Genomic DNA, 27,455 nt, shown 5'->3' with positions numbered 1-27,455 from the left:
AGCGTGATCTAATGTAATGTAACAAATGTAATTTCTGTCTGCACGCATTTATAGCTTGGTATAGTATTACAGCAGGTGCGAAAGACTTATATGTGTGCAGTGGTGTACCTAGACCTATTGCCGCTCGGGGCGATCCTTTAGTTTGCCTCCCCGGTGCAGGTAAGAGCGGGGGGGGGGGGGGGGAGACGCCGACAGACAACTTTTTCGGGGGGGGGGAGGAGGGGGTCAACAGATGACTTGTTCTGGAGGTGGGACGGATAGGCAACACCACCACCGCCCCCAAAAACAGCTACACCACCGTGCAGCTTCCACAATGAAGCGTTGCCTGAAAGATTCTAAATGTCTGTAGGTGGGAGTTGCACCTATGTTGGATTTCACTGTCTTTAGGAGCAGACATTTTCTTGGCAAGTCTCCTGAGTTGAGCTTCCACCTGGGAGCACCTGTGACAACAAAGCACAACAAGACATGAGAAACATTGCAGTATTTGCTGCACTCTGTACACAGCTTACAATTTTTAATGGTGAGACAAATATAAAGAAATTAATATAGTCTGACCATGTAAACTGCTATTAAGAGAATTCATTTACCCAGTAATTTGTGAATTTCTCACTTTAAGCAATGAATATGGCTCAGCAATATGGGTATGTCAACATTCCAAGAATGAATAGTCTCTTTATGGGCGCACATGGACCATTAAAAAGCACCAGACTTTATACTCCCACTCCTCCTGCCTTTTGTGATTGCTTTCAACTTTGCTTCCGGTTCCTTTGATCTGCTGTGGTCTGCAGCTGAGGTCACCGAGCGTTTGAAACAATATTGCTGCGCGGTCTGGAGGGATAAAAAGAAACCTGAGAGGGCAGACATCACACGATGAGATCAACCAGCATCACCAGCTGGAGACAGAAAGCTACTTTATCCAAATAAGGCAAGTAGTTTCATGCTTGGAATCCTTTCCTTGGTAGCTCACAGCTTTTCCTAATTTTTAAACAATCATTTCAGAGGCCATTTCTCTTGCCTCTGAGAGTCGCCATTCAGCAGCATTTCCAGCAGGGATCTTGTTTTTTGGTCGTCTCTGGAGGATGCAGTGTGATCGATGCTAGACTATGAGCCACTGAGCTGCAATTCACTAAAACACTCAAGTGTCTCAAAGAGCATCATTCCTTTCTAAGGGCCTCAATGTCAGGGCAGCAGTAACTTTAAAGACGTGTTTGCGCCCCATTACAATGCATGCATTTTCTGAAAATTGGGGTCTGCTGTTTTTTTTACCACACGATTTACTCAAGCAGAATGTTACACTGGCAAAACAATGAGAAAATAGAAAAAAGAGACCTTTACATACTACATTCTGTATCTCACCTCGGTGCTAAACCTGACCCAATAGCATGCTGTAATGGTATTTCCCCCCAGGGGGTTTTTGTGCCCAGTTTTTGCACCACTCAGAATGAAGCCCTATAGAAGAAGATCATGAGGCCTCTGTACACCCTCTGTAGTTGGCTCTACTGAACACGGTGCTGTAGTTTGTAGTTTTGATGCACTGAGTTTTGCACATTCTCACTATTATAGATTTTCTGCACTAACACCACTGTTCAGACAATGAATATTAAAAACATATCTGGTGCAGCACGGCACCAGGCTTGCTATCTATCTCCAAGTGCTGTAAATAACATATGGTACTATTTTCCAGTTGTGAACAACGGATTGAGTAGCTGTGACGTAATTAATCGCACTTCCTTGCTGATTTACGTATAGGGTCTAGTGAGAGGGAAGAAGTTATGGGTGGCGCTCTCTTGGTTTCCACTACGCAAGGGTGTGTGCCTGATAGTATATCCTGGGGTTTACCATAAAACAATCAGATACGACGTGATACCGAAGCACTCATTAATAGTATTTCATAATTTACAAGTCCATGCAGTAGGGTTGTGTAAAAACAAAACAATAGTATAGATTTCACTTAGAGTTTCCAAATGATCCAATATCCACTTAAAGTTCCAACATCGAATAGCCGACACGTTTCGTCATAAAATCTACTTTATCTAGGCTGAAAAGTGATTCACGCAACAACAAAAACGAATAATATCGTTCAGAGCTGTCGGATATGTCTCATAAAGTAATTGTGTTCCACATAAGTAAGACAGGCAAATTGGAGAGATTCGTCTTTAGAACATAGTAGTAAGTAGTACCTTAGTAATAGAGGTAAAGTAAATAATGGGAGGAAGCCATGGTAAGCTCCAATCTGTGTCTTGTAGTAAAGTTCAAAACCAGTCAGTCTTGCTATGTCCCAGTTGAGTGGTGCTCAATGTAGTAGTCAAGACTCAGTAAAAGACTGAGTTGGCCCTTCGGGCTTGTGACCTGCAGTTCACGCCAGTTGCCGACTGTGGGCAGTTAAAACGCTGAGTCATTTTTATGGATAAATACTAATATTATTTTGTCTTGTGCATTCTAAAAGAGGGTGGGCCTCAATTCAGCCAGTAAAATTAATTGTGCCTTTCGTTTACGCGCTTCTATTTTTTTAATAAATGTGGCATATGCATGTTTTTTAATAGATCACTCTCATTCGCTGGAAGCACGTTAATGGTAACCATTTCGCTATTTCCGGGTGTCAGAAACTGCTAACTGTACAGTGGGAAGCGAGTCAGAGAAGCAGGTCTAATTTGTTGTCTGTGGTTGTAATCAATAAAGTTGGGAGAGGTTTGGAAGGAGCACAGACATATTTGAACGTGAGGTATGATTCATGCCATATATGATTAGAACCTGAAAAGGCCAAAGGGACTCAGAGGTCTTAGTAGGCACTTAAGATGGTTGGGAGAGAAGGAACCAGCAGCCATCCAAAATAACTTGTGGACACTTGTGGACAACAATGTAGACGCATTGTGGGTGTTAACTGTAGGCGAGCACTCTGTGTATGCATTGATAAGTCGAGACATTCTACAGCTGCACAAAAATACAAGGAACACAGTGAAAGACTAAGCAAGAGTGGTTCTTAATATTCTACCAGAGAGAGTGACATGCATTGCGACTGTAAATGCTGTTACAACATGAAGAATAAAAAATAGTATCGGGTGCAGCAGCTGCTCTTCTGCTAAGGAGGAGGAGCACCGCCCCACTTGCAAAAAGATAAAAATAAAATGCTAATAATGCAATGTTATTATCATTTTATTTTTAAGTACTGCACCAGTTTGTTTTAGTACTGGGCGGGGCTGGGCAGTGTCACGGAGGGGAGTGGTTGATGCACCATAAGTGCGCATGACGGTTTGGCGGCCAACTTGGGCTTACCAAACCATCATGCGCTCTTTAGCATCTCTCAACCTGGTTGTGTTGTACAGTAGGGTGGAGAACTGTCCCAGGATCCAAGTCCCTGTCTGAGTGGCGAAGCTGGCCAATCAGATCAATCATGACTCAGCTGTCATGCTGGTGACAGCAGCGTTGTGATTGGCTAGGGGAGTCTGGGCACCTGTGTGCTTCCTGCCTCCCTGCATCATGGACAGAAGGATGGAGGAGAGGCGGTGGGCAGCAGGTAAGTGCATTTGTTTTTCTACACCCTCCCCTGCCTCACACCTACCTGCACTATTCAGTAGCAGCTGCCACTGATTGGGTGGGGAAGAGAGAAACTAAGGTTTAGGGAACAGGTAAAAAGCTAAAAAGGTCCAAGCTAAGAAATAAACGTATACAGGGAAGGGCAAATGAAGGAGGGCATGACAAAGGAGAGGAATGCAGAAGAGGAAACTGATATACAATGAGGCTAATGAGAGCAGAGGAGGGGACCACGGGCAGTGATGTGGTACAATAGAATGGAGAAACAAGGATGAAATAAAAGTATGGAAGATGGCGAGAGAAATAGGGCTATAGTGGGGAGACAGAGAGCAGTCTAATTTTCTCGTGTATTTCGGATAGTTAACAAACCATCCTATATTCTGTTCTTTTGTACATTGATAAATATATTATTCTTTATAAATGCTATGATTTCCAGATTTTCTCCTGGATATACATTTCAATATGCAAATGTGCCTAGCTAGGGTAGCAGAATATGTTCAGGAGGTTTCCTGAAAATCTCATAGGTAGTAGTTTGCCGATGTAATACAGTGTGAGAAAAGTCTCACATAACAGACAGGTATATATGGGGAAGATATGCCTAAATGTGTGGGAAGCACAGGTAGCTGAAGTTTGTCCAGCAAGATTATTTTGGCAGCCAATAAATCAAGATAGGATTGATACAAAATCTTTTCTCATTGTGGGAATACCAGAGCATCAGTACTCCTCAGCACTAGAGAGAAGCTACAGCTGTCAGTGCACATTCCAAGGGCACCCAATCTCAGGGGCCACTAAACACTTGAAAAGCATGAGGGTTCCTGATAGTCAGTGCGCCAATAGCAAGGTCTGCGGCAGAGAATGGGCGTCATCTACGCATCCTTGATGCTCTGTTCCAATAAAGTATAAATGTCCAATTAGGGTTAAGTGTTACAAAACTGTTTTAATAATATCTCCTAAATTTTAAATATATTGAAGATATAAACAGCAAATTAGAAAGCACAAAATACAAACATGCAACATTGTTAATGAAACTGACCAGCAATCTTACAATGGGAAGATACTCACAGATGGCAACTGGTTGTAAGGGAATGATGCCAGCCTCAACCCAATCTCTCATGAACCCCCTTCTAAACCTCCGAAACTCTCTCTTCAACAAGGGTTTCCCTAGTCCAGTGATGTATCTGGGGCTCCACTGGCAAGAGTACAAGGGAGCGTTGGTTCTCTGTTGCATGTCTCTTACTGCCCAAAAAACAAACCGATGGACGGCATGGAATGATGGTGTCAACTGTAAATTTTGCAGGATCACGCACCATAGGAGCAAGAGATCTCAATCTTATACGACTGGTAGCCATCTAGGGAGGTGGTACCCGAAGCTGAAGCTCCGAGGAGTAAGAACTTCCTTTGCAACGCGCAGGATTACCCATCACACCAGTGGAGGTAGCGCAATCTCCCATCACTACTAAACATTGAACTCTCTGCAAATTGAAGGTTGCTTGCATGGTATGGGGGAAATGGGCCAGCACCATACATAATCACCGCACAGTACTTGCTAAAAACCTGGACAATAGCATATAAAAGTCACCTAACCTATTGGAACTGGAACTGCAGACTCACAGTACAGTGACAATTTAGTTGTGTACTGTTTAATAGTGAACCACAAATTTAATTGTGTTCAGCCCTTCTATCAAGTGTGGTGTGATGCTGATGGTGTAAAAACTGCTGAGATCACTAGCTCACCGCCTCCTCGAGAGACAGAGAGAATGAACAGGTTGTGATAGATGCTAAGAAGAGGCAGCAAATACGTCTGATCTTCTACTGCATGATTGAACCTGGCGCCACCAGGTACTGCATAACCGATAGTCATTTATATATTGTATATAGGACATGCTAAGTGTTGACACTGTGCAGTCGCTGTTTATCTCTTTGCAGTAACCTTAAAACCAGTCGCAACAACCAGAGCAGAAGGAACCAGATTTCATATCAAACTGACGATAACCAAGGGAGAGACGCCTGATGAAGCTGACACAACTAGCCATGACATATTCTCTCTTTTCCACTTTCCCTTTACCCTGTTCATATACCCTGGCAATCGCGTGCATCTGTGATTTTCTTTTTTTTCTATCTGTTTATTGAATTTTGTGTTATAATCATGGTATACAACTTACACAGTTGACAACATAATTTACGTAGTATACATTCGTATGACATTAAAAGACTTGAGCATCTGGTACATAGCATTGGAAACTGAGCAGTTAACTGTATCAAAAGGGACTTACAGGTAAGTACAAGTATGAGAGTTACCAACTGCAGTTTGCTGTTTCGGATGGTCCGTGCACTATGTACAATATACCTCGTTGATGAGGCCATCTGCATATATTTCAATAAACAGGGGAACTCAGTAAAAGAAACCATAAATCTAAACAAAAGATAGATATGCCCTTTTTAGATTTTACACACCCCACCGCACTTTCGTTTCCCTCTTTTATTTGGTGGCCACGGTTTGTGTTATTACCCATCTATATGACCGTAAAGAAAAGGGGTCCCCTGAAACTAGTGAGAAGTACACCTAGGCAGGGAAATACATGCTGTGAAGTTCCTAGGGCTACTTCGAACATAATCAGCACAATAATATAATGATAAACACTGGAGATAGAAAAATACAAAATATTTATTACAATGTATGTTTTTTCATTTTTCTTTTTTTTATCTGAAGGGTAGCTCTCCTGAGGAAGGCAGTCTATCTGCCGAAACGCGCGTTGAGACATCTTGGAAACCACCCTTCAGATATAGAAATCCATGAGATTTAATGCTGTAATCATCCTCTTTTTCCACGTGTATCAGACATCTAATGAATTTAGGATGTTGACATTCTATCATACACATCACAATAAGTATTAAATTATGAAGTATGATTGTTTGGACGAATGATCATAGTTAGAATGTATTATAGCTTATGTTTGGTTATATATATGTTTTCAAGCAGCCTGCCCTAATCTCCAGTAAGATAGTTAGGAGCTGAATGAATGCGCATAACATCAGTTGTCATTGATTGATCAGCAACTTGCCTCTGCTCTGTTATTGAGGAGTAGAATGGATTTTAAGATGCTGGGTTGCTTCTCTGGTCAGCTGGAGCTGACTGGGGGCATTGATTCAGTCATATCAGCAGCAGGGCCTTCCAGAAAATCTTCAGTAGGGCATTCACACTTAGTCCTACCCAGAAGGAAGGGAGCATTGTGTCTGCTCCATGCACAGGATGCATCATAGCAACAGTGTGCACACATGCGCATGCCAAAAAGAAGTTCTGTTAGCTGCTGGGAAGGTCCAATTTATATTTCCAAAGCCAGGTGGAAGGAAAAATGCCCACTGCTAATCAGTTACGAGTTCATCTCACAAATTCTAAATGGCCAGTCAATTAGACTCAACTGGTCTTCTCATTCTCAGACAGGAGTCTGGAAATCTACACCTTCGTGGGGACTGAGATGAGAGAAATGTGTATAGATTCCCTTGAGATAGGATATACACACAGAAAGACCTGGAAGATGAAGTAGGGATGGGTTGCTCACCTGTGAGCGGCAGTTGCCCTTTATCTTGAAAATGCCACACCAAGGCAAATGTAAGTGTATCTATTTGGAGTTACCCTAAAAGAGGCACAAATACTGTTGACAAAGCATGTAACATAAAAATGTGTTCTAATGTTTGCCAGTGTGTTAAAATTAGACTGCTTCCACGTCCAATAGATATCTTCAAGTTTATTGAATACGTGTAGCACAACAGCACCAACAAATCTCCCGTCCGCCTCCCAGCTCCACGGAAAACGAATCTCTCCTACATTCTAATCATGACCGCATCGCGTCCACCACTCAGCAGATCACGAGCAGGCACGAGATCACAACACAACCCCCTCCCATAACAGAAATTTAGAACCCAACAAAATACAACACACCCCAACAATAACACAGACCAAGAATTGATCCACCAAAATAATAAAGCAAAAACAAAAACCCTCCCTCAACAATAAACAAAAATACAAAATGACTATGCAATTTACCACATAAGTTCCATATCATTTCAAAACAAAGTCATTGTACTTTGCTGGAATACGCCTATTCCTAGGACTCCTAACGTTGACAATGCCCCCAGGCACTTGAGGTTTGGAATTCGGGCATGGCGAAGAACCCAGAGATTTCCCTGTAAACTTCACCAGTCTGGACATACTCCAAGTCGAACCGGAATCCAATCTCACCACATTTTTTTTTATGGCAACAATAGTGAACGGACCCAAGAAAGTGCTTTTTCCTTTCATAGTATGATTGGGATTCTTCACCATAACCTTGTCACCAAGTTGCCACTTCTTCACTCTCACACACATTCTAGAATCATAATTCGATTTATATGTCTGTTGATAATCTGAAATGCAAGCCCGTTTGGATTCAACCGAGATATGATCATCTAAACATACAGGCAACCACGTAGGATTTAATTTAGAAACAGCCTTCCTACCTCTCAACGGTGAGATATGAGTAATCATGTTGGGAGCAGTACGATGTGCCCACCAAGTGTCTCTCAACCCCCCGCTGAAGGAAACTTTACACTCAAGGGCACGCTGAGCACAACTCTTGACCACTCTATTCATCCTTTCAGTTAACCCATTACTCTGCGGTGAGTACAGCGCAGTTTTCTGGTGAACGATGTTATGTTCCCTCAAAAGCTCACACATCTCATGAGAGACAAATTGTACTCCATTGTCCGTTACCAAAAATTTGGGCACCCCTTCCAAAGCAAAAACATCCTTAAGGAACTCGATCACAACCCTTGTGCCCACAGAAGAAACACATCTGGTAACTACCCATTTCGAGGTGTAGTCTACCAACAAAATAACAAAACGCTCACTGGACGGCAAAAGTTCAAATGGACCAGCAATATCCAGTCCAAGTTTGGTCCATACAATTTCAGGAATTGCCACCGGAGATAGTGGGGCAACATTGGTCACACGAGACTTATCATTTGCAGCACACAACAGACAATTTTTTACAATCTCCTCAGTCATGTGATCCATATTAGGCCACCAATATCTTTCTCTTACTCTAGCCTTAGTAAGGCTCCTCCCTAAATGTCCCTCGTGAGCAATGTTAATCAACCTGTTCCGAAAATTGAGAGGAGGAATCACTTTGTCTCCTCTCATGACATTTCCATCATAAAACGACAACTCCTCCCTTACCGACCAATAAGACTTCATCTCTTGATCCAACGTCTGATAATCAGGCCACCCTACTCTTATCCACATCTTGAGAGAAGAAAGAACTTCATCGCTTACCACTTCATCTGACCATTCCTTACTCGACAAAGTTGGCTCCGATATCCAGCAAACCTTACCAGTTTCAACCTCACCCGGACCTTTGGTATCTTCTACATCATGGTTAACAGGTAACCGTGAGAGACAATCGGCAGACTTATTCATGATCCCAGGTATATATTGCACTCTAAAATTAAACTCTTGGAGACCCTCACTCCAACGCTTCAATCTAGGTGTCAACTGTTCACTGCGGTGACACGAAAATATCTGCACCAACGGACGATGATCTGTCTTAACCAGAAAAGGTATACCCCAAAGATAAAATTTAAAATGATGTACGGCCCAAAACACACTTAAGGCTTCTATCTCTATGCATGAATAATTCACTTCTGCTTCTCTGAGGGCCCTAGAAGCAAAAGCAATAGTTTTCTCCTCCCCATCTACTACTTGCGAAAGAACTGCCCCCAAACCCCTAAGGCTAGCATCCGTGGTAAGGATAGTCTTCTGCTGAACGTCAAAATGCCCTAAAGTGGGTAACTTTCCAATTTCTTTTTTAATCACAGTAAAAGCATCTTCACAACCTTGTGACCAAACAAAATGTGTCCCTTTTTTAAGTAATACCCTAATGGGCTCAGACACACTAGCAAACCCCTTTACAAATTTAGAGTAGAATTCGGCTAAACCTAGAAATGATCTAACCTGATCCTTTTCTACGGGAGCAGGGGCATTCACTATGCTTTCCGCAAGTTCCATTTTGGGTTGGATGCCTTCTCCTGAGATCACATGACCCAAATACGTAACAGATTTTAGCCCCAAACGGCATTTCTGTTTTTTCAACGTGAGACCCTTGTCCTTCAATCTCAATAATACACACAACAAAGTGGAGCTATGTTCTTGCTCATTCTTCCCATAAACTAAGATGTCATCTTGGAAAAACATGATATTTGATATTCCTTTTAAAACCAGTTTCATTACCCTCTGAAAACATGCCGCGGCCGACGCCAAACCAAAAGGCATCCTTATAAACCGATATGCTCCCAGAGGTGTAACAAACGACGTAAGATGCCTAGAATCTTTGTGTAGAAGAATCTGGTGATATGCAGAGGATAAGTCTAGCACACTGAAAACTTGTGCTCCTTTAAGCATGCTAAGAGATTCTGAGATGTTTGGTAGAGGCTGGCGGTCCACCCATATCCATTCATTAAGCCCTCTCAAGTCCACACACAACCTGACACTGGTTCCTCCATCCTTGGGGGCCAAAACAATTGGGGCCAACCACTCAGATCCTTCAATCTCTTCTATAACACCCAGATCTAGGAGTTTTTTGAGTTCTGGCTCTAGTGGTGCCAACATCATATTCGGCACCCTTCTGACTTTATGTACACATGGTATAGCTCTGTCTTTCAGAACTATTTTGTGTTCAAAACCTTTGAGACATCCCAGGGAATCAGTAAAAACTTCAGGAAATTTAACATAATAGTTGTTAACTTGTCTACTTTCCGCAATGTCCACTAACATAACCTGATCTTTTGGATCAATGGCACTGGCATTAAGCATAATGCCCAAATCTCGCTGATGTCTCCAACCTAGAAGGTTATCTCCTCTCTCAGCTATGTAAACTTTACCTAATGCATGTCTGTCCTTGAATTGAATATTAGCCACTACATAACCCAGTACATTTATTCTGCTTCCATTATAACTTACTGGATTTATGTCCGGTGGCAATAATGACATGTTGTCAATCCCGACTACCTCATCCCACTGCCTGTTCCCCACCATCGTGAAAGGCGACCCAGAATCAGCTAAAACTACAAATTTAAATCCATCAACCAGAATGTCACATTCTGGCATAACCACTCTTCCATTGTCTATTTCATTTCCATCATTCTCAACATTGAGAATAATTGTTCGTACAATTTCAGCGCTTCTTTCTGGTTATTTTGACTTGACAGAAGATCTGCAAACTCTGGCGTAATGTCCTTTAAGGCCACACTTGTTACAAAAAGAGTCTTTAGCGAAACAATGAGGGTAATTAGAGTAGTGCGTAAGATTCCCACACCTGAAACACTTTGGTTTAGAATCTTCTCCAGAGGTTTTATCACCCTTGCCATTGTACATGGTAGAACGACCATCATGATCTATCTTACCAGATGACCCTTTTGTGGGGTAGCGTGACCGCACTTCTTTGTCAGAGATCTTTTGTTTATCGGTGGGGGCAACTTTAGCAACACTATCACTACTCTCTAGGGCAGACTTGTCACTCAACTCATAAACATTCTCTTTGGTTTCTTTCTTTTCTTCTCGATCTTTCTTCATTTCTTCCACCCAGGACGAGGTATTCTCTAAACCTTCTACAATGGCAATTGCCTCTGGCAATGACGGATTTTTAGACAACAGTTTTCCTTGGACTCTTGTGCTGTTGGTGCATCTCACCAGTTGATCTCTAATGAGAGAGTCTGTGAGTTCACCAAACTCACACGTTTGAGCCAGGGTTTTGAGAGCAGCAATATAACTCTTGACTCGTTCCACTGGACCTTGCACTCTGGTGAAAAATTTATGGCGCTCTAACACAACGTTAATCCGGGGACCAAAATATTCTTCAAGCATAGTCATGGACATTTCAAATACATCAGCTGGTTCTCCATCCCCACCACCTATAGGTATGGTGTCCATGCTATCATAAACGTTTCTTCCTTCCACACCCAGATTATGTAGAAGGATGGCTTGTTTCCTCACAGCAGAAAACTTTTCACCACCAATTGCCACAATATACGAGTCAAACTAATTCCTCCACCTTTTCCAAGGGAGGATGGGGTCACCCTCTTCAGAGAGAAAAGGTGGTGGTTGAGACATGCTGAACGTATAAGCCATACTGTATGTCCCAAAAAGACTAATGATTCAGTTAGATGGCAAGTTGTATTAATGTGGTTAACGTTGTAAGAACAATATGCAATGACAGATGTCTTTTAGCAACAAAATATCCCAGTTTGTTGAAAGATTATCAGAAAAATTGGAATTCCCACTAGTATTTATCACCATTGCATCGCCGATAATTATAACATCTGTTATAACAATTCCCGTGCAGCGCTGGTATTTCTTTTCACAAAGTCTTAACTTTTAAAATGGTGGCACGTTGCGTGGCTTCGTCGTGAAGACGTGCGTTCCAGTGACTCAGCTACTGCCACGAGCTGACGTCAATGAGGGGGCGTCAATGAGGGTGGAGCATGAGACGGGCACGGGAACCAGCTCGAGAGACAGCCATTGACCGTGAGTAACAAATGGAGGCTTTAAAGTGAAACATACGAAAACTCACAGTATGTTCGGTAGATTAGCAATCCGTAACTGTATTCTGGTTCTGTATTCTTGCGTCGCAGTAGCTCATCATATCAGTTTTATTCGTTTTGATCAATCAGTCCAAAAGGGGAGTTGGTGCGAAGCTGTACCTGTCCCCAATCAGGTTAGTCAACAACTCGTCGCCAGTGTTAAAATTAGACTGCTTCCACGTCCAATAGATATCTTCAAGTTTATTGAATACGTGTAGCACAACAGCACCAACAAATCTCCTGTCCGCCTCCCAGCTCCACGGAAAACGAATCTCTCCTACATTCTAATCATGACCGCATCGCGTCCACCACTCAGCAGATCACGAGCAGGCACGAGATCACAACACAGTGATTACTGTGAACAATGTTTGCAAGCACTGCTTTCATTTTAAAAATATACTAAAATAAACAACCACAAAGGGCACCTGCATAACACAAACTTCTAAACTTCAATCTACCTTGTAAGTCTGGGTGTCAAGTACCCAGGTGCACCACAGCACCCCAAATGTATCCTCTGCCACCAACCAAGTCTTGAGGAAAGCAATGGATCTAATGCTTTGGGACTACGGTGTGGATAGAGTCCAATTTATAGTCTCTCATCTCAGAGCTCATGAATGGAGCACAAGTCTGCATTTAGAGAGGTTGGTGAGAAGGGTTACAAAAGCATTGTTCGTATTACAATTTAAAAATATGGTTCCCCCACCAACTGTGATCCATATTAATCTTGAGAATAGGACTCTGTAAGAAATTGGGTTGCTTGTTGAGTGGGATGTTACCCCTGCTCAAGCAGAAGCCCCAATCCCGGTCAGGGTGAACCACAAAAGTCACTAAATTAAGTTGTGCTTAACCATCTGGTAGCTTGGCCCAATAGCAGTCAGGCTTAACTTCCTCATCATCATTCAAAATTGAAAAATCTGAGTGGCCGCAATTGAGTGCAAGTCAAACACAAAATGTGGATTGAGCCCTGTTGGCGATTACCTTTGGATTTAACAAATTTGGACAAAAATATGGGAAGATGGTAAAGTCCAGCGGGCAAGGCTGCAGGCGGTGTCCGAGGAGGAGGTTTCGCACGTCAGGGAGCCGCTGGACAAAGTAACGGTGAAGATTTCTACGTTCAGACTTATTCTTTTTTTTAAAGTAGAAAACCTCCAGAGGGGCAAAGTTGGAGGCTGTAGCCGACAAGAGTCCCACGAGGCCGGATACCCCTTTGGCGAAGGAACACCAAACAGGATTTGCTGCTGTTGAGAAGAATGTAGCGGGAGCAATCACAAAGTCTGGTCACCCAGTGGTGCACCTTGGGCGAATAGACAAGCAGATAGATTCCGGTATACTCTCAGTTCTCAGAATTCCCTTTGAAGTGCCTGAAGCTTCTTGACTCCCTGTCCTAGCTCCGAGCTGGCTGCATGAACAATGCAGTGATGTCTTTTGTGTGAAGGCAGGGCACAGTCTATTCAGCTGCAAGTAGGATGTGCTGTAATCCAAGTCGCCAGAGCCCAGTCTGGCTGATAGACTATGTGATTCACAGACCATTACTTTTTGGTTTGGTAATACCTCCTTTCAGATAGCCTTTAAACAGAGTTTCTTTGAAAGCCCACAGATGGCAATGAGTTGTCAGCGTTGATCAAGTGAGTGATGTCCCCCATCTTAAAGAGTTCTATAGAATACTTATTGTCACAATGTTCTTGCCCTGTAAGCATGAAATTGTGCACATTTGTATAGTACATATTTCTCAGTGAATCAACTATTGACACTTGTCATAACTTGACACAGAGAGTTAGTGTGGATGTGAGCACCAATGGTTGGCTAACAAATGATCCTTAACAGCTTTGTAGGAGTCTGTGTTGGGTATTATGCCACAGAGTTAGAGCATGCAGAGAGGGTTTGCCATACAGAAACCCCATCTATGATGCTATCTGGAACCGAAGCTTGAATCTGGAGCAAGCACTTTAAATTTGCAAAACAAGAAGCCTGGAAGGCATGCATGGTGCTAAGTCATTCTTACCATCTCAGTGTATGAACATTTGAACCAGCCTTTGTTTTCTACTTTGATTTTTATCTTGGTACCATATGTGTGTTATAGAATCAGGCAAAAGCCAATATAATAAACTATTTGGAGAATTTTATTGGTCCATACAGCCACCACAGGGTGACCATAAGATGCATTGTCAGCATAATCAGTTGAGTCTGGAAACTATTAGTACAGAGTACTGAAAAACAGTGTTTCAAATCCTGATGTATATGCATAAAAATGTAAACTTCAGAGCATGAGAAAAACAATCCACGAGCAGGTAAACGTCATTCTTGCAGAGTGTTATGAACCATTACTTCCTCTGTTACTTTATGTAACCCTACCCCTAGAGGCTGACTGAAAAGGCTTTCTTGGTGTTTTTTTAGGTCTCAAATAGAGATAGTTTTACCAATCTACTGCTGAAGATCTACTTTGGTCTCGCAGAAGGACAGCTTTGGCTGTCTATAGAGCACTACTTCCTTACTGTGGTCTGACTGGATGAGCTGTGTCTTTCCACTTCTTGTATTCAGGGAACCACATGTTGTTTTGACCCTCCCTCGTGTGCTTGTTCCCCCCTCAAATTCCACCCCCTTCAAATCTACCCGCTCTCCATGTTGCTTCCCTCTCTCGCCACAGCTATTTCATACCTTTCCTCATCTTCCTGCATCCATTTGCTTTTTAAATCCAGCAAGCTTCTGCATTGCTCCAGTGTCATAATATATGCATGCACATGCCTGGTGATTCCATCACGCACATGTGTGCATGAATGATGGTGCATGCATGTGTAATTATTAGTACACTTTTGTAGGCCTGACGTTAGCCAAGACCTTTTGATTGTATTAAAATGATATACATAAAATATGCTTACTTATAGGGGCTTTCAGCCCGTCCTATTAATCCATTGGTCTTTTCTTGTGTCATTCACATTTTATGTCCACCCAATACAGCATACACCAAGGGGCAATTGGTCAAGCCACATCTGCCATAGGCTACTTTCATTGTAATTGATGCATTCTGCTCTTTCACAAGGACCTACTACGACAATGCGGGCTTTTTGAGACCAAAATATATATTAGGTTTAGACATTTTTTTTCTCATATTGGTGAGGGCCCATCAGCAACCACTAGAAATAAAAATTTACAAAAGCAATGACAAACCAGATTCAGCATTGGTGAAGCCAAAAGGCTGGGAGCCAATGCCAGATCTACTGGCTTTGCCAGCGCTTGTTTTCAGATTCTGTTCAGCATCAACAAAATCAGTTTTTGAAATTTCATAGGTCTGAATCGGCAAAGCAAAACATATAAAATTATGATATGTGGGCCCTCTAAATTATGAGGAGAGTGGCACCTAAATGGATAAATACTCGGAAAAGGTGGCAAAAATAACTATTTGGACATAATCATTGATAGGGAAGTAAAGGCCTGATGTACAAATCCATTTTGCAATCGCCAAGCCTGTGATTGCGAAAATCACAGGGTTTGCGATTGATATTTTGTTATATACCAAACCCAATTTTCGATTCGTCAAACTGTTACAGAATTGCTAAAAGGGTTTAGAAAGCCATAACAAACAGCTATTTGGAAGGGGCGTATTTAAGGCGTCCGTTCCGAACAGAGATTTGTTAAGGTATGTACCAATGTTTTGCGACTGAAATCCAGTAACAAAACACTCAAATTTTACCAGCATCTCAAAGGAGGTATTAACCTATTCACAAATGGAAGCAAATCCTCTTTATGAATGCTAAAACATTTGTTGGGGATTGGGACCATGGGCAACTCTCACAAAGAAACAAACAAACAACAATGTTTCGTTTTAACCCCTTCGCTGTGGCGGGAATTCCGCCGCAGCGCTGGGGGGTGCGGGGGGGCAGCGCGGTGGCGCTGTGCTCATGACGGAGCCACTCCGTCATGAGCCACGGTTGAGCTGTGCTCATGACGGAGTGGTTCCGTCATGACTCCGCCCAGTTGCGTTGTCCCCCCGCACAGGCGGGGAAACAGCGCCGCGTGGGCGGAGCGGCCGCCAACGGTCGTGGCATGACGGAACCGCTCCGTCATGAGCACACGGCAACCGTGGCTCATGACGGAGCGGTTCCGTCATGAGCGGGGAAGGGGTTAAATGCAGCACTGGTTCTCATAATCAAAACATGCTGCATATTAAAAACAAAATTCAACTTTATTTAAGAGACAATCAAAGACAGGGTGGTCTGCTGACCCCACCAGGCCATAAACCCTGTGATGGCATCCAGTGGAAGTGAGTCAAAATTTGCGACCTATCTCATGAATATTGATGAGGTATGTGGGATTGCCATCCACTACGATTCAGAATTATGTGAACAGAACTATCAGTGCATAAACAGGTTCTCAAAATTGCTTTCCAGTTACAAAAAGTGAGTGCACAATTTGCAACTACTTTTTGCAAATGGAAATGTTATACATTAGGCCCCTAGTTTGGTTGTTTGATCAATGACAAGTGTTACATTAAGAAATCTAGCATGAATGTATTCCAATAGTTTAAAAGCATACATAGCAGTTATTTGATTCAGCTATTGATTGTTGCATACCTTGCAAAGTTTTTGTCACTTTTTACACATGATGTCGTAATTAGGGGTGGGTGAATAAATCCACTCTGCCGGTGGAGTTAGTGGAGTTTTGCCCACTCTGCGTTCATCTTGGAAAACTTTGCCAAACGCCACATGGCGGAGTTTATTCTCAAGCATGGCTCTGCAACAGTAAGTTGGCGAGTGAGAATTTGCATGCCCTAGCGTGACTTTCAGGTGTTTAGACACCGCCCAGCAAGATTTTTCAACACAGATGGTCATGTCAGGCCATGAACATTTGTGTTGAGAAGGCTGCTACTCGAGTACAAAATCTACTCGAGCGGCAGAAAGAAGCAGCACCGTCTGGTGCACCGCATGGTACCATGTGTGTTGAATGTAAAGTGCAGAACAAGCTCCTAGTGCTAAAAATCATTGAGAGCAGTGCCGCATTCCCAATTCTGACCGATTGTGGAACCTCACAGAGTTTATACGTAACTCCGCGGAATACCTGCAAAGTGAAACTCCATGAGTCCGCCACACCACATCCTAATTTGGTTGCAATTGTTAGACCAATTTGTTTATTATTAGAGGTCTCTATGTAAAGTATGTAAAAATAAATTTTAGTCTTTGGAAAATTACCCCATTAGAACATTAACATCTAGAATTGGGATTATAATCCAGATGGGCAATTGTCATACGCTGAACTTTAAAAGGTCACTCACAATTAGCAGAGCTGTATCTGACACCATGCACAGGCCATTACATATATTAGGAAATTCTTACCTCTAAGGTAATCTGTCAATGCTGGTTGAAATCTTCTAATTTAAAGCTCTTTGCCATGATCCAGTTATGAACGCAAATAAACGTAAAGCATGTCTAAATACCATATTAATCAGATCCCATGTCAAGCTGATGTTTGGGCATTAAGTAAAACTAGAATTCATAATCTACAACCTATATAGGGACATACACTATTTAAGACAATATGAATTATTCAAAAGTCTCAAAAAAGCTTTAAATAATGTACCTCGGGTTTAATCACCTTCCAGTACTGACAGTTATGGGCGCATGGGAGGAACTGTGCTACTCCATAAATAATTCTAAACTGCTAGTACTCAAAATTGTAAGAAATATTTAATCGATTGTGTTTATGTTGTAAATCAATATTAACCCCTTCGGTGCTCATGACGGAATGGTTCCGTCATGACCCACGGTTGAGCTGTGCTCATGACGGAACCATTCCGTCATGAGCACACCCGCGCAAGATTCCGTCAGCACAGCGGCGGAATCTGCGCAGCATCGAAGGGGTTAAACATAAATTAAGTAAAAATAAGTCAAATAAGAAATGTGCAAAGGTGAATTTCTTTGAGCTTTTTTTTCTCAAAAGGGAACACAATTTCACTCATGAGAAATCCATTCTCCTAAATACCTGCATGAAATATGGTGTGTATCTATTCAAATTCCACACTGAAGCAGATATGACTGCTACACTCCTCAGAGTATCGCTGGATTGTGATCCATGACGCAAAGCCCTGTAGCCCATATGTAATTTGGCTTTTCCACTCACATGTGTACCATTCCATTATAGTATAGCGACTGCAGTGTATGGAGAATGCTACACAAAAGAGCATTTGCCTTCACATCAGATGTATTGCACCCTGCCTTTTGAAATCATAAATCCTTTTCCTCGGTTCCCTGACTAATCAGTCATTTTGTTTCAGTCTTTTCTCTAGGGCTTCTCATTTCAGTTCTCCAGTGCATATCTTTAATTTCTCTTTCTACAGCAACTCATAACCTTTCCAAAATACCAACCTGCAGACAAGAGGAACACTGACACTCCTGGTTGTAGATAACATACAATCCGCTCTCTGGGTCCTATAAATAAATATACACATCCGCATACACATTTATCTGCATTAAAATAACTTACTTAACCCATCAAATGTACCAATTATATTCTCCTCTTAACAGGAATAACCCCCCTTAAGGAATGGAGCAAGGACAAGCAGTTGTTGGCACATCATAGACCAATTGTTTTCTAGCTGACGTGAAGGTGGGTTCTAGAGAAACTAATGTGTTACATGAATTTTGGACTGAGCAAAGGATATGGACTGAAAACAAATACAATTTTACTTCTCAATTTTTATCTGAAAATATGGTGGATGTACTTCTGAAATTGTCCTGAGAGACATTGATGCTCTAAAAAATGCCAACCGTAGATGAATTTTGAGCAATACAGAATGACTGCCACTGAATAGTTTGAAAGAAGACAAATCCATAATAATCAGATCTACAGATAATGGGTGTAATTCAGTACTAATACATTGTATGAATAGGATTAGGAAGCAACAAAACAAATAGAAATTACATCTCACTATAAATTAGTGAAGAGGGGGGTATTACCTAACTGCATAATAATCTATGTGGCATGTTGACCATATTGAAAGAACTTTGACTAATTGAGGATGATGAATATACAAATATGTGTCATACCGGTCATTTATTTTCTTCTCAAAATACACACGGAAATACTCCAACTTCGGGGGAGTGGGGCAACTAAATCAGAAAAAGGGTTTTAAAGCAAAACGTGCACAATTTCATGAGACTGCGTAGATATTCCAAGGTATGTACTTACTTTAGCTGCACCTATTTGTTCTTTCCGAAACTTTTCAAGTGGGGCGATTAAGACGTCATTTGCATTTTGAATCTGCAACATAAACAAAAATAATAGTAAATATGCTAAAAAGATTATCTGGTTTATACAATGTACACATTTCAAAGATGAGTAACAAGCAACCAAAGTTAAATTAGCACTGTCAGGTAAAAAGTACAAGAGCTTGTTTAAATCTTATATACCTTTATCTGTCTATCTATAATCTATCATATATATATATATATTCACTGAAAAAACCATAGGTTTCAGGGGTGTTATAGTTAGCTGGACATTTCCCTCGTACAAAACCCTAGAAATTCCCCCGTTATAGTTAGTTCAGCGAACTATAACTCGCGCAACCCCGCAATGCACTGCTGATGACGTCACATATTACATCACTCATGACATGGTCAGTGACATCACTGATGACATCACTGATGACTTCTCAAATGACATCACTGATGACATCACTGATTACGTCATCCAGTGAGTCTGTGTTTCTGAAGAGTTTTAATATGTTTAATATATATAGGGAAAGACCTATGGAAGAATGAGTGGGTGTATAAGTGTGTGAATGGATGATTTTCTAGGTGTGTGACTGACTCTATAAGTGAGTCATTAAATGTATCTTACTGCAGACTAGTAACTAAATTGTGTGAATGTCTGTATCTGTCTGTCTGTTGGTGTATAAGTGGCTGCATGGTTTTGTGAATAGCTATATGAGTGTCTATATGGGTTATTGATTGGTTGTCTGAGTATCTGTATGGGTGCCTGAGTGTTTGTGTGGGTAGGGTATGTGTGTCTCTGTGCATAGATGTGTGAGTGGGTGATTCTATGGGTGCATGGTTTTAAAAGTGCATCTGTGATGGGTGTGTTAGTGATTGAATGTATATCTTATTGGTACATGCGTGAGTAACTACATATGTGAAAGGCAGGGTATATGTGTAAGAGTATATAACTGGTTATATGTGAGAGTGTGTGATTGTGAGAGTGGCTGTATGGATGAGTGTGTGCTTGTATCAGTAATTCTATAAGAGCGTAAGAATGTGGTAGTATTTTTATGAGTACGTTAACTTGTGTGTGTATAACTGTATAGGTGAGTAAATTGCAGTGTGATTAATTATTTGCATGATTGACTAGGTGTGTGAGTATGTCTATGGATGATTGGCGGTGTCTGAGTGTCTATATAGGTGTATAAATGCATATGATAGTCCTGTACTGAGTGACTGTAAGTATGAGTGACTCTACAGGTGAGTGAGTGGAGGTGTGTGTAGACCTAAGAGTCAATGAGTGTGTATGTAGTTATTGGTATTGGAGTATCTATGGTTTTGAGAATGACCGTCTGAAATTTGGAGTCGGTGTATCAAAGGTTATATTAGGGTGTGAGAAGATGCACTAATTTATTACATGGATGATGTCATCAGTGATGTCATCAGTGATGTCATTTGAGATGTCATCAGTGATGTCATCAGTGATGTCACTGACCATGTCATGAGTGATGTAATATGTGACGTCATCAGCAGTGCATTGTGGGTGCGCGCGAGTTATAGTTAGCTGAACTAACTATAACGGGGGAATTTCTAGGGCTTTGTATGAGGGAAATGTCCAGCTAACTATAACACCCCTGAAACCTATGGTTTTTTCAGTGAATTTCTAAGGTTTTTTAAATGCCAATTCCTAACTATAACGTGCATGAAACCTATGGTTTTTTCAGTGAATTTCAAAGGTTTTTTAAATGCTAATTCCTATCTATAATTTATCTCTAAAGCTATGATGTTTAATGATTTTCATTGAATTTCAAAAATTTTCAATTTCAGTGTGTCAATTCCTTTAATTATGTTTTTTTAAAATACTTTTTATCACTTTTTTTAACTTATTTTTTCAATTAATTCTTTTAAAAATTAAAAAATATTTGTTTTTATTGGTTTTAAAAAAAAAAATTTTAATGTTTTAAAATATAGTTTTATATTTTTTTAAATATTTTTTAAACTATATTTTCAAAACTTTATTTTGTATTTATTTTTCTCAATTTTTTTGGGATCCGCGCACCCAACGCACTAGGAACCACGCACCCTGCGCGCATTTCGCTGTTTTAAATAAACAAAAAAAGGGGGCCCCAGGGGGTCCTTCTGGGACCCCCTAAGCAACACTAGAGGGTCAGAGTATTTCCTCCCTGCCCCCTTTATATGTTTTAAACACTTATTCCCCTTACTTCTTCAGCCTCGCTTTAACCGAGGCACAAAATGCCTGCCAACAGTTCCTAGTTTTGAATGTAGACAGACACTTGACAGCCAATTAGCATTCAGCGCGTGATCGGGAGGGTGCACGCTCGGTTCGGGGAGGGTGCGCTTAGGGTGCGCTTAGGGTGCGCGGATCCTCCCAGGCCATAGATATATCTATCTTTTTTACACTCATTTTCTCAGGAACTACTGAACGGATTTACACCATTTATGCAAAAGGCACGAGTCTGAACTGAGGACTACCTCTTTGCCAAATTTGGTGTCATTCCGTTCAGCAGTTCGGGCTGTAGCTGCGTCTAATTTACGCACCACCTTCCAATCACTATTATTCATAGTAATAATTTACTCAAGTCGAACAAATCTTTATTTGGCAAAAGCCATAAAAGTCATAAAACACATCTTATAAATAAATAAAACATTCCAGTTAAAATTTAAAGCACCCAGTTCATAACAAAACAGTGTAGTAATAGAGTCAGTAACGAAATCACACAAAGAAAAGCTTATACCTTTTTCTAATAGCTAATGCCCTTCCAATAAAATGTAGCACTGCAAGGCATATCTCTAAAAAGCCTAGATTCTGTAACAAAAACAGGCATTTCTGGAGTGCTCTCAGTTTTGATCTTAGTAAAATGGGGATAAAAAATGAGCACCTGGGTTCTGCATATAGAGGGCAAAAAAATATAAAGTGGCAAGTGCTTTGCTTAGCAGCAGTATTACAGTGAAGCATTGTAGTGAAAAAGCAACCTTAAAATGTATTATACTAAGTCTGAAAAACGTTAGGTAGCAATGGTGGGTGGTGTTCAAAATCCAGGATAGGTAAGGTTCCAGATTATTGGTGGTTGATACTAACATATATCCAACAACTGACACGAGCGACTGAGCCCTCCACAGCCTGTGATTCAGACAATGCTTGAAGAAGCGTCGTTTGACTTCCTCTTTACTTTTAGGGCTATCACATGATGATTATCAAATAGTTCTTTTAATACTATTACCTCAAAAGATTTCTTTTGGTATACAATTCATGGAATCCGAGCATCCCCATCCAAAGATAAACAATCTAAAATATGGGATCTCACCAAGGCTGCCTCTGGATTTCCCAAGATCTTAACCCACAACAAAAGTGGTGCAAGGCCCATCTGATCCTCCAGATAAGGGATACCTAATTCCTCATGACAAATCAGAGTAGCGGTACTTGAGGGAACCGCAAGTAGCCTCCTTAGGAAACATTTTTCTACCCACTGGAGAACAGATGCACTTGTATACCCCCACAAACCCGCTCTGTAAAGCCCCACAGAAATACATTTACTTTTGTACAAATTGATCAACTCTTCAATAGGTTTCTGTCCCAGCATATGGTCAAATCTACAAATTGCCTATATACTCCTACTAAATTGATGTGCCCTTGCAGTTAAAAGTGAATTCCATTTAAAAGAGGAACTAAAAAGGATTCCTTAATAATCAAAATATTTCACATTCTCAAGATAAGTTTTTCCCATCATACAGGATTTAGATCTTATGTTACTGGCTCCACAGGTCATTATAAATGATTTAGATTGGTTAACGTTTAGATCCAGTTCTTCCATATATGAGAAGAAAGAGTCCAATAAAATCCATATGCCATTTCCTGTGCGGGCAATCAACACAGCATCATCCGCGCACAGCAGAATTGGGAGGAGTTGCTTACCAATTTGTGTGGTGTCCTTTCCCAACTCAGATAGATATTTAGAGATCCCATTTTCATCAATCATAAAAAGGAAAGGAGCCAAGATACAGCCCTGTCTCACTCCCCGTGTAGATCTGATTTGGAAGGTGGTTTCACCATGCAAGCCATAACGAACCCTGACAGTAAGATTCTGATGTAAACGTTTAATTAAGCTAAGGAGTTCCGGCTCCACCCCCATACTTTCCATCAGGGCCCAGAGTTTAGAGCGTTTCACCAAATTAAAAGCGCTAGATAAATCAATGAACGCCAGATGCAGGGTTCCTTTTATGTTCATTAAATTTTTCCCTGTTATCATGTAGAAGTTTAGGCACTGGCCTATAGTCCCAATACCTGGTAAAAAGCCAAATTGCACATTGGACATGATCTTATTATTTGCGGCCCATGATTCCAGGCAGGACAAAAGCACTCTACCTCAAAGCTTCATGCTAGAATCTATGAGCGAGATTGTTCTTATAAACCGAGATAATTGTAGCTGTCCTCAAGGAGTTGGGTATTTGGCCCCTCACCACGCTCCTAAATACATTAGTTAGCAGTGGTGTCCAAAGGCCGACATTGGTTTTAAAGATATACACAGGGACACTGCCTTAGCCTGGCACTTTTAAGAGGTTACATTTCCCAAAGAGTGTTAACTACTTCCTTGATTTCTACTACCAAGGGAACCGTCTGTGAGTCTGTGTCTGACAGGTTAATGTCATTTACTAAAGAGGAGGATAATGATTGTATAGGCCCAGAACAGAAAATTTCATAACAATGACCCACCCATAAATCAGTTGGAATTAAGACGTCAACCATCAGGACATCAAGCACTGCACAAAACGGGTGGGCAATTATTTCCCAGAATGCATTGTTATTGCTCCCACTAACAGCTTCTGAGAGGTCATAATATAGCCTTATAGCCCGCCGTAGCGGGCTATACCGGCTATTAAAGGCCCGCTGCAGCATTAAAGGCCCGAGCCGAAGGCGAGGGACTTTAACAAAGCAGAGGGACTTTAAAAGCCGGTATAGCCCTGCTACGAAGGGCTATAAGGCTATTAGAACATTCTGCCACTAGAGGGCAGAATGTTCTAACAAAACGAAGCCTTCAGGGAGCGCAAGGGGATTCAAATCCCCTCAGGCTCCCTGAAGCCTTTGTTCACAGCCAGAGCTGTGAACAAAGACACATTGGAATGTTGGTGCTCCGGGCTTATACCAGCCATTATAAGCCCGGAGCGCTCCATTGTTTTCAATGGAGCTCCCAACATTCCAATGTTCTAATACTTCATATGATCTTATTGCAGCTCTAACATCTACTAATGACTGTGGTTGTTTCTTTAGCGTTGCCTTTAACTGTTTATACACCAGAATACAGTCTGAATTAAAACTTCTATGAGGTGATCCCTCAACCGGGAGGTTCCTTGAGGTAAATCTATCAGAGATAGATCTACATGTAGCATCAAAACCCTCTAAGATGGAGCGGGCCGCTGAATTTTCCGTCAGGCAATTTAAAACAGGACCCATATTCTGGGACTAAATCTGACTATTAAAAACCTCAGGGTCCACCTTAGCCCATTTAATTGTAATGCCCTTTTTCTTTAAGTACTCTATGTTAAGACATTTATTCTTTGAGGGTTTGATTAACTGATGATTTAATGCTTAAATAAGGGGGTTATGATAGCTTGTACACTTTGCTATGATGTTAAAATCAGAGAGGCAAGAGACCAACTTGGATGACATGAAGATACAATGTATAGTACCCCCTCTAGCACTACATGTAAAGGTTGGAAGTTTAATTTTCTCTTTGGCAACCATGTTGGCCACTAAAATGAGAACATGTTACAAAATCTGAGAGTTTAGTGCCTCGCCATAAGCCTTATAGCTAGTTAGGAAAACTTTCTTTCTTCATACATACAAACCCAACTTAAAATATACAAAGATTAGAAATTCTAAAGTTATAGTTATCACTTACATTTATAATTTACGCACCATCTTCAAATTACTATTAGTAATAGTTATGAGTTAAATTTTTATTTATGCACCACCTTCAAATTACTGTAAGTCATGCACCTCCGTACACAATCTTGTCTTGACATCTCACTTGCTACACTACATTAAATATAACTGCCACCTTCTCCATGCACTGATTATTCACTTACATATTACATAACGTATCGCATGTAAAATATAGCATTCATAACAACACTTCTGACATCAGAAATTAGATACTTTGTGAGAACACAGAGTAATTAAAGTCATAAGTGTGACAGTCATTTGAAGGTGGTGCTTAATTTATAAATGTAAGTGATAACTACGGGGCCGATTCACAGAACTAATCTGAGATAAAATCCTAAACGTACTACTTTTGGTATTCATAGAAGGCATTTAGTAGTAGTAAAGTTAGGACTCCTAACTTTACTACCACTAAACTGAGCTAAAATCCTAAACTTACTACTTTTGGTATTCACAGAAGGCATTTAGAAGTAATAAAGTTAGAACTACTATATTTACTACCACTAAATGCCTTTTGTGAATACTGAAAGTCGTAAAGTTAGGATTTTGTCTCAGTTTAGTAGTAGTAAAGTTAGGAGTCCTAACTTTACTACTACTAAATGCCTTCTGTGAACACCAAAAGTAGTAAATTTAAGATTTTATCTCAGATTAGTTCTGTGAATCGGCCCCATAATTTGGGGGAGAAGTGGCACAAGTGCTTTATAGAACCCCTCAGTAAAATAAATACTTAAAGTTAAGGTAAAGAATAACATCAAAAAGGACTTCTTTTTTATTTTTTTTATTTTTATTGTTTCTCCCAGAAAAGCAGCATTTATAAAAGATTGAAAATTACAGTTACATAATGTACAGTTGACCAAATATTTGTGCTTACAAAAAGACGAAAAAAAGAGGAAAAGACAGAAATCAAAGAAGATTATTTAAACCAGCACAGCCTAAGCATTATCAGTATTCCACATTACAACATACATATATCGAGAAGGAAAAAAGTAAAAGCATAAATAAATTTATATCTCAGACCAGCTCCATCACCAGGCTCCGTATTTTTCGTACCCCATTTCCTCGCCCTCCATCCTTTACAGTTATACAATGCAGTTTCAAATCTGTATATATGAAGCAATCTGGCATACAAAGCTTGATATGTCGGGTGGGTCGTCAGCCTTCCACTTTAAAGCAATCAGCAGTCGTACTACTGCCACTGCCATAAAACAAAATTATACCAGTGTCACTCCTAATTGAGCTCTTTCATCGACCCCCAATAGCATCAAGGTTGTAGAAATAGACACTTCCTGTCCCAATGCCTTATACAGAAAAGTTTCAATACCCTTTTTCAATGGATCTAATACAGTACATTCAAAAAACATATGAACTAAATCTGCTGGGCCCAGCCCACATCTCAGGCAATGATCGTTTCGCCTTTTTCCCCTGCTAAACAGTTTTGACGGGGTGAAATATAGGTTGTAAACTGTTTTGAAGTGTTATGCCTTCAGGTTAGCGGAAAGGAAAACCTTCTTAGAGAGAGCCAGAGACCTGCTTAGATCCACATCCTGATTCGCAACCTTGCCTGCCCAAGCAGATTCTGTTTTAACTAGGTCATCCTGGGCAGCTTCTATAAAAAGGCAATATATATCCTTAATTCGGGGACTATTATATAAGATAGTTTCTAGCAACTGGATCCTGCCTATGGAGATGATGTTAGACAGAAAGGGTCTAAGGGTTTCCCTTATTTGAACGTACTTAAAATATGATTTTGGGTCAATTTTATGCTGCCGCTGCAACTCTGCAAAAGGATCATCACATTTCCATCCATGACATCCCCTATTCTGCTGACGCCTGCCTGCTCCCAATATTTACCCATCCCATCAAAAAGCGGGGCGGAGAAGACAGGAGAGCGCCACAGAAGGAATATGCTACGTACCAGTATGCATCTGTTCTTGGCATGTAGAGCTGCAGATCTACACATTATGCATAGATCACCATCTGGTGTTGGGCCCGGATGTTTGCACTTGTTTTTGTCTAGGAAAGTCTTTAAAAGTCACGAGGTATGTGACTCCTCCTTTGGATGATAGTGCACATGTGCATCGGCTCCATCCTCAGATTGTTTTTCGCCAGCAGGGAAATGATGGAGCCTTGCAAGAAACAGGAAGGATGCCCATGTATGGTGTATC

The 27,455-nt window shown here is 41.0% G+C and overlaps 1 protein-coding gene across 3 annotated transcripts in view; it reads right to left on the bottom strand.

Moving 5' to 3' along the window:
• ARHGAP42 (Rho GTPase activating protein 42) overlaps positions 1-27,455 on the bottom strand; it is a 609,563-nt gene that overhangs the window by 235,760 nt on the left and 346,348 nt on the right. For all 3 annotated transcript variants that reach the window (XM_085621436.1, XM_085621434.1, XM_085621435.1), the window contains exon 4: positions 19,324-19,395. In XM_085621436.1, coding sequence (XP_085477562.1) covers positions 19,324-19,395 — 72 coding nt within the window. The remainder of the gene's footprint in view (positions 1-19,323; positions 19,396-27,455) is intronic.

Source organism: Triturus cristatus, chromosome 8 (genome assembly GCF_964204655.1).
Source record: "Triturus cristatus chromosome 8, aTriCri1.1, whole genome shotgun sequence".
In the NCBI taxonomy this organism is placed as follows: Eukaryota; Metazoa; Chordata; class Amphibia; order Caudata; family Salamandridae; genus Triturus; species Triturus cristatus.
The sequence above is the reverse complement of the archived record's forward strand: the minus strand, read 5'-3'. Positions and strand labels throughout refer to the sequence as shown.